We start from the raw sequence: 9,237 nt of genomic DNA on the forward strand, positions 1-9,237 counted from the left end.
ACTAGCCATTTTCGTTAAAACGCCATTTTCGTCAACTGGTCAATTTTGTAATTTGCCAATGCCATGTAAATCTTTAACTCGTCATTTTGTCCAATTCGCCATTTTCTCTGATCAGTCATTTTCGGAAACTGGACAGTTTATTTTTTATTTATTTACTTATATTACATTAATTTATTAACTAGGCACTTGACACTCTTAAACATAAAGGGTTCCTATCTATTGAATTAAATAGATAGGAAGTAGGAACGGAGCGAGCTATGAAATCTATATAAGTAGATACGCATCCTTAATTATAGTGACTTTAATGCTCAAGGCCACACAGAGGCGGCTACGGAAGCGCTACGAGCGCGGGAATTTTTGTAATGTACGAGTTCATATGAGCCCTGCCACACAGAAACGCGCGGCGTTTCTTTACAATGTTATGTCGTGATTACGTCCATTTACACCAGTTCGACCGTATAAATATATTTTTTCGGTGTGAATACGGTCCAGAGGCGGCCTGACGATCGTGGTTCGCAGCCGTTATACTCATTGTTCTGTTATTCGTTTAGCTAACGCAATCTTTTTTATTGGATCACGTATGCACAGAACTATAGATCGTGATTTTGGTTTTATTGAGAGCCAGAATCGATAGGTTGTTTTCCTCTTGCGACCCATGAATTGATTTTCTTATAAAACATTTAGTGCCTGGGTGAAACATTTATTAGTTTTCACACTTGCTAAGTTTATCTTCTGTATAAGTCATAATTTCAGACTTTGACCTTAAATGGTTAGTATTACAGGGGATTTTATAACGAGTGTTAGGCTGCCAACAGAACGACTGCATGTTGACAGTTAACGCATGAAGTAGTAATCAACTTCACCCAAGACCTCTACTGCATGAAGATGATAACGACTTCACGCATTAAATCCATGCAATCGATCTCGGCTGCATGAAGTTGGTTTCGACTGCATTTAATCGTTATCAGAGACCTCGACTGCATGAAGTTGATAACGACTTCACACATTAACTGCATGCAGTTGAAACAAGAGTTTATGCAACCGAGATCGACTTCACGCATTAATTGGAAACGTGCAGTCAATCTGTAAGCAGCCTTAGTATTACACGACTACGTGCAATCGCGACCAATGGGCGTTCATAGGAGAGTTCTCGTGCTCCGTGAACAGCCCACTAGAGTAGGTTCGCGCCTGCTCGGTCTTTAGAGGGAACGATCCCAATTAGTTGGTTCGGATAAATGAACTAATTCGGTCTTTTAGTTCCTTAGTTCAGTGGGATCTGGGAATTGGAATGGAATAGGAACCGTTTCGGCCTTTGATGGATATACGGAATAAAAATATCCGTACGAACTATTTGTACATTTAAATAGGAATGTTTTATTGTTATCGCTCTTTACTATTTTATTATTATTTGGATGACACGAACTGGAAAAGGTTCAATCGCGCATCTCACTCGCTAAAAGCCATGATAGTCCATTAATTGTCTCGTTCGCTTCATCTCGCCTCGCGCCTGTGAACTAAAAAGACAGGTGAACTAATAAGATCTCCTCGCGTTTGTGGCTCTGCAAAGAATCCCATTCCGGCTGATCTAAAAAGACCGTGCACAAGGAACTAGTACGTTTCGGTCAGTGTCTGTAACTCATTCCTAATAGTTCCTAGTTCATGAACTACTCGAGCCTACAGTAGAGCTAGTACGAAAGGACGCGACTTGCGCCAGACCGACACAAAGCGCGAGATATTGCTATTCCCGCATAGAGAACTCGCGTAGCGAAGTGATTTTGAATGTTACTAATACCCTAATACTAATCATTCGAATTGGCAAATCATTCGCCAAAGTCGAATCCAAGCACAAATTTCTTAGAAGCACGAAATTCGACTCGAGTCGACACCTCATTCATCATGTCCATACCAAAGTATCCTTGTCAACTTTTCGTACAGTATTTACAACATGTCAGAGAGGGTAACGTGATCACGAGTAGAAATGCTCTATGGAATCTATGTATTAGTACTACTAATTAGTAATAAATGATCATTCAATTAAGAAATTTAGTACGTTATTATTAGATATTCAAATGACAGGATTAACGATTACTAACGAGTCGAATATCGAAATCATTCACATTCGCGCATCCTTAGTGCTAACTCTACTGGATAAGGCTGGGGCTGCCACGCAGGCGGGGCATTAGTGACGCACACCCCTTGCGCACTATCGCCACGAAGCTGTCAGTCAGTGCCTCCACAAACATATCAAAGACACTACAAAAACTTGGCAACCCTATCAACACCCCAAACGCGTAGGTCGTTGTATGCCCTCTACGTAAACCTGGTCCACATGCTGCATAATGTGTAAAGGGACTGACTGTATGTTTAGAAAGTGTAATCTGTACTTGCTGTGTAAGTAAAAAAAGTAAGTCGAAGTGTAATCTGTGTGCGAGCGCGAAGTTCGTTGACTGTGGTCGTCCATTGGGGACAGTCAACGAACTACGTTCGCGGATCCGAGGCGTATAATATTGCGGATGGGCTACCCCATCCGCAATATTATATGCCTGGACTCGGAAAAGACGCAGTTTCCAATCGGGAGAGGCAATCAAAATCAATTGATTTTGATCGCTTTTGATTTCTGTTACCCTATGACCAAAGTACTTGAATTTAGTGATAAAGTTCAAAGGGTATCCCTTTGTATAAGGGTTCCATCCATCCATTTATATACAGTGACACCACTAGTAAAATAGAGCTTCGCTTTTTTTAACGTTATACCCCGAGTCCATGGTCAACAGCACACGGCTCACTAGACTTGTGCCTGGGGGGTCTACTCTCGATCTCCGTCCGAAACAATTATTATCAAATAAGTAATATTCGACAAAATTAAAAGACAAGCATCCAGTATGAAGCTTCATTCGCATCACGCGTCTTTTCATTTGGTAAAGTATTGCTTATTTGGCAGTAGTTGTTTCGGACGCATGACGGACGGAGATCGAGAGTAGACCCCCTAATCGGTCCTTAGAGGGAGCGATCCTTGTTAGTTCAATCGGTCAACTGAACTAGGTCGGTTTTCTAGTTCATTTAGTTCCTTAGTTAGTTCGTCTTGTCCTTGCTCGGACATTGAACGAACGCTCCAAACCAATAATTTTATTCTCATGAACCACCACGGACTTCTATTATTATGAGGTCAATACTACACTGTACTAATATTTAAAAATACAATTTGTATGGAACGGGTACTATTTGATTTTCCTTCATATTTTACACGTTTAAAGGCTGTCATTCTAACTAAATATCCTGTTTTTTTTACAAAATAAGAATTTTAGTTAGAATGTGTGTTAAAAATCAATATTTAGGTACAACTATTTCATATACTCGTACACGTAGGTTGATATTATACATACAGATACCTACCAAAAATATAATACTTTTTTGCAAGCTTGTATATATACATAATGTAGATACGTATTAACTTAGAACGAGCTGGCAACGTTCAATCGTGCATCCCACTCGAACTTGTACTAAAAGTAGTGAAAGATCGCTATTTGTCCCGCTCGCACCGTTCCTACTGTATAAAAGACAGGTGAACTATCAACGCACAGTTCCTAGTTCGTACTGAACTAAAAAGAACGATGAACTATTAAAACCGTGCAAGACGAACTAGTTCATGTCGGTCACTGTAGGGAATATATTCCTAATAGTTCGTAGTTCATGAACTATACAAGCCTACGGCTCACATAGATTTGTCAACTGTACGAGCAGCATCATGTCGTCTGCGTAATTAAAATTGTTTACGGCGATTCCTTTCATATGACAACAGGCATAGGTATTGCTCGACGATTAAGTTGGTTGAGATACGAATTAAACAGTTTAGTAGAGGACAGCCCACCTTGCCCCACCTCCAAAGTACAGTAATTCGACAGAGAGTCCCCCATCTCACAAAATTCTTTATGACTGTACCAATATTTAAACAAAACTATCACTTCTTTGGGTACATACTTGTTTCTCTAAGTAATTTGTCCCATTTCATTTTTTAACATAATAAGTTTTTTCTGCATGACTCCAACTCCTTAAATGTTTTTTAAGATTTGATTTAAGGACAAAAGATTCTTCACAGTCATCACATTTGTACGGTCTCTCTCCAGTATGAATCATTTCATGATGTATATAGTCATGTATTCTAAGAAAACCTTTATTGCAAATGTTACACTGGTATGGTTGCTTATCAAACGACTTGTGGCTCATTTCATGAGAGTTGAGCTCATATTTCCACAGAAAACCTTTATTGCAAATAGTACACTTATGCGGTTTGTCAATAGTGTGAGTCATTTTATGATAACTAAGTTGACATTTTCTTATAAAACATTTGGTGCAAATATCACATTTGAATGGTTTTTCACAAATATGAGTGTTTAAATGGTTATCATAATGTTCTTTACGGGTAAAAAATTTGTTACAGTGCTCACACTTATAAGGACTGTCACCAGTATGGGTGTTTATGTGAAGCGTAAGTTGATATTTGTGCATAAAACATTTGGTGCAAATATCACATTTGTACGGTTTGTCTCCAGTATGAATAATTTCATGACGCATAAGGTCGCCTTTTTTAATGAAATCTTTATTGCAAATGTTACACTGGTATGGCTGCTTATCAGAATGTCTCACTTCATGTTTGCTGAGGTCATATTGTCTTGTAAAACCCCTATTGCATATATTACACTTGTAAGGTTTCTCTCCAGTATGAGCCATGTTGTGACACTTGAGTTGTCTTGATGTTAAGAAACTTTTATTGCAAATATCACACTTATGTGGTTTCTCTCCAGTATGAGTCATTTTATGACATTTAAGTTGTCCTGTTGTTAAAAAACCTCTACTGCAAATATCACACTTGTGTGGTTTCTCTCCAGTATGAGTCATTTTATGATATTTAAGTTGCCCTGTTGCTAAAAAACCTTTATTGCAAATATCACACTTGTGTGGTTTCTCTCCAGTGTGAGTCCATAAATGTTTTATACATCCTTGTCTTGAGGTATAACATTTATGACAGTAGTCGCAAATATAAGATTTTTTTACAGTATGAGTTGTTAAATGTCTACTGTGATTTCCTTTCTTAGTAAAAGATTTGTTACAAAACTCACATTGGTGTTTCTTCTTTTTAGTGTGAGTCATTATATGACTCCTAAGTTCATGTTTTTTTATAAAACCCCTATTGCAAACATCACACTTGTTCAATTGAACATCAACATTCAACTTATCAAATATGCTCTGCCCACATCTTGCTTGAGCTACATTAGGAAACTGCAACACAACTGGGCCTATGACCATTTCTTCCTTGATTTCATGGTCTGCATATAGATCCAGCTCTGTAGTTTGTTCTTCTTCCGCAACACAAACTGGCTCCTGTTTGATGCGGACTTTCTCATGTAAACCCACCAGGCTGTTCTCTAATTCGCTGGGCTCTCTCTTGAGGTTCATAATGTCCTGTAACTCGATGTGTAACATTGACAGACAATGTAATTGTATATTAATGAAACATTGACAAAGTTATGTCACACTCACACGGTATATTGAAAACGTAACGCGTTGTTCAGTTTTAATCTGAAATGAAAATTTGTACAGATCTTAATACAGTCTTTATTATTGGATGAATTGACGAACCAGAACAGCTTTTCCATGCTAGATTTGTGAAATTAAATCCAAATCCGTACACTAGTTGTGGGGAGACGACAGGATGTAAAATACTATTTGATTATCTTCTTCATCAACTCATATATGACCCACTGTGAGCAATGAGGTTTGTTTGGGGTGGGTCAAGACGAGTCTTCGAAGAACAGTAAACATTCTCCAAACAAGTGAATAAACTACTGAACAGGATTTGAAAAGTCTGTAGGTACCTACTACCTAGCGGAACTAGAGCCCTAGAGACAAATCTGTTCTAAACTTAGCTTAGGTACCACTGAGGGTCGTATTCCAGAATTCTACTCAATGCTCAAGTCAGGACTTGAGCAGACTTGAGTACGATTTCAAGCACTGGAAATACGACCCTAATGGCAAGGACTTGAGTATGATTTTCAGTGCTCTCTGCAATACTCTAGTCCTGACTTGAGTATTGAGTACAGTTCTGGAATACGACCCCGAGTTTGATTAATCATGGATAATGTAACAAACAGTTTTAGTGGTTAAGAGTTCGTCCAGGGAAGTACTGCCACCTTATCTATTTCTACTGCCAAGCCATAATGTTCGCAATACTGTGTTCATGTTTTGAAGGGCAAAGGTGCTGGTGAAATTACATGATGGGACTTGTCAACTTTGTCTCAGGGTAACAGGTGCAGTGACAGTGCCCCTCATGTCTTTGCGATTTAAAGCTCTGAGTGGTACTGCTGTTATGGGCAGGCGTATAGCTTACCATCAGACGCACGACTTCTTCGCCCCGTTACTTGATATGAAAAAAAAACAGTACTCATAAGGAATTTGCACCAAAAAATTGGGACTGTGGTTTTCTCGATTTTCATTACACAGGTGCTTCAGAACTTACTTACTTTGCAATGAGAGCAACCTATGTGACGTGTCGAATATTTATTAATTAAAAAGAATAAACATAGAACGTTCGCAACATAAGCAAAACCTAGATATTTATTTGTCTCTTAGTTTTGCTAATTGATGGTGTACTTTTAAAGATCTCGCACAGATTCAAGTTCGTAAAAATAACAATTTAAGTTATGTCGAACGCAGCCAATGTCGAACCACAAATTATTGTAGAAAGATCAACGATTTGAGATAGATTTATGTAATTTATCGGACCTTGTGAACACAAATTCTAGAAAGCGTGTCAGAAAGTTAGTCAAGTCAACAACAGTCTCAGCCCTCACAGAAGTTCTTTTGTTTTTTTCCATCTTCGTAGATCAATAAAATAATCTTAAACTTTTTCCAACATATATTACATATTGAAGGAAAAGGAAAATAATACAATTATGTGAAGTTGACACTTTTAATTATTAATTTATTTCTGGCCATGGAAACAAAATCCTTCAGCCGAAAACATAAAAATAAGTTTTTCTGTAAATATGGCCGCCACAAAGAGGATAGGCAATTTGAGGCGGCGTGCTTGGATTGACTCGGGATTTCTTAGAACGAGCCGATACGGGTATTTTAGTTCGAGATAGATTTTAGTCGTATAATTTCGCGTTTTAATCTTCGATTAAGGCACAATAGCACTATCCTATTCCACTTTAAACTAGATTTCACAAAATAATTGAAAGTCAAAATAAAAACGACACTTTTCCCTCCATAAGATCCAGAACGAATCCCTGAAGTTGACACTATCAACCAGTACTGCCAGGTCAAATTAAAAAAAGTCGGAAGATCGCACACTATAGATTCCGGAGACGAAAAAAAAACAGTAAGTCTAATACAATAAACACTTTCAACGACTTACTGCCAAAGCAAAAAGCATGTAATGTTGTTGATGATAACTAACAATGTTGATAGGTAACTGAGAGTATGAATATAGTGTAGGTAGCGGGAATCCCACCGAATGAGTTGAGTTGGGTCGTCTGGTTGGCAGAAGAAGTTGGGTGGGAACAGCGTTGCCAATGCCAATTATCCAAAATCCCCAAAATTTGGGAACAGTATTATAAATCCATCGCTCTAAAATATAACATGATAAAAAGAATGCAAACGCGATGCAAGCGCTCGACTGTATCGATACAAACGCGCGATTACATCGCTACGCTTGGGATTTAAATGCGATTGCACTGATGCAATCTCGCGTTTGCATCGAAGCAATCGCGCACAAAAACATTGAAAAAGCATATCAAATGGTCCCTTCCGGGACGTGTGTTATTTTTCTACTTTTATTAATGGAGTTTTTGTTAAATACCATATTTAGTGTTAGGTACTAAAAATGTGTATAGTGTGTCTGCTTTAATATTGTTCTAGCTGCTTCACATAAACATGCCTGAAATCTCACAAAAGAAACGCAAAAACGGTACAACGATTCGTATCGATGCAATCGCGCGTTTGTATCGATGCAGTCGCGCGTTTGTATCGATGCAATCGCGTTTAAATTGCAAGTACAGCGATGCAATCGCGCGTTTCAGAAAGGCGCGTTTGCATCACTGCTAATAGTTGCCGTGTGTAACCACCCTAAATTGTAAGGAAAATTATGAAATTAGACGACCATAAATCGTTTATTTATTTTAATGATATTCAACGTTCAATCAGAATTAAAAGCCTTATACTTAGCCTTATACAATTAAGTAACTTAATTATTTGTTGCGCATTTGGTTACACTATGTTAAAGTTAGAAATAATCAATGAGAAAATTAAGTTTAGACCTAAGTATAATCTGCTCGGCTATGTTTAGCAATAGCTGGTATTGTGTTTCTTCATATTGGGAACCGACCTAAGAAAGAGGAGGGGTCGCGCACTCAACACATACCGATTGGTAATTTTACAACTCAGAACCAAGTGGTTTGATCCTACCGAGTAATTCTATTTACACGGCTTGCTAATAATGCGGGGGATGTGCGACGTTGAAAAAAATATATCGTTCATCATCATCATAGTGTTTGTATCAGTAACCATCAACTATAGATATATAGTTGATGGTGATGGATAGATTAAACAAAATGATAAATTATGTTAGAATCACTGCTTTCTCTCCCACATAGCATCAATCTCAATAAAATCTCCAATGGAGTTGAAATTTCCCGCAATTTGGGGAATTCCCCACAAATTGGCAACACTGCTCACTCCTCTACTACAGTTTTTTAGTTATTTGCACTTCGCGGCTTGCGTTTGTGCCACTGCAAAACAGAGAAACTTATAGGAAAACAATTAAAAGGAATCATAATTAATTAGGAATAAAGGAAGTGAAGTGCGATTAAGGTTAAATAGAATATAATAAATATTAAAAAAATATAATTAATATGTAGGCATATTTTTAATTTGATGGAGTGTAAAATAATACATGAAGACAAACACTTATAGCCAATAGGACTTGTATATGACAAAATAAGCTTTACGATAGCGGGAAGAGGGAATTCAACGGAAATGAGGACATGGAACAAAAAGTACAAAGACAGTAAATAGCAGGGGGTCTACTCTCGATCTCCGTCCGAAACAATTACTGTCAAATAAGTAGTATTCGACAAAATTAAAAGACAAGTATCAAGTATGAAGCTTCATTCGCATCACGCGTCTTTTCATTTGGTCAAGTATTGCTTATTTGGCAGTAATTGTTTCGGACGGATGTCG

At 37.8% G+C, this 9,237-nt stretch overlaps 1 protein-coding gene across 1 annotated transcript; it reads right to left on the reverse strand.

Moving 5' to 3' along the window:
• Positions 1 to 4,005: 4,005 nt before the first annotated feature.
• Positions 4,006 to 5,571, reverse strand: LOC113227835 (zinc finger protein 45-like). The gene is made up of 2 exons (XM_026460877.1): positions 4,821 to 5,571; positions 4,006 to 4,259 (listed from the first exon to the last, which is right to left on the reverse strand). The coding sequence occupies exons 1-2, from the start codon at positions 5,479 to 5,481 to the stop codon at positions 4,006 to 4,008; spliced, it is 915 nt and encodes a 304-aa protein (XP_026316662.1). The 5' UTR covers positions 5,482 to 5,571.
• Positions 5,572 to 9,237: the final 3,666 nt, after the last annotated feature.

Source organism: Hyposmocoma kahamanoa, unplaced genomic scaffold (assembly GCF_003589595.1).
Source record: "Hyposmocoma kahamanoa isolate Upper Pololo Valley unplaced genomic scaffold, ASM358959v1 218, whole genome shotgun sequence".
Lineage (NCBI taxonomy): Eukaryota > Metazoa > Arthropoda > Insecta > Lepidoptera > Cosmopterigidae > Hyposmocoma > Hyposmocoma kahamanoa.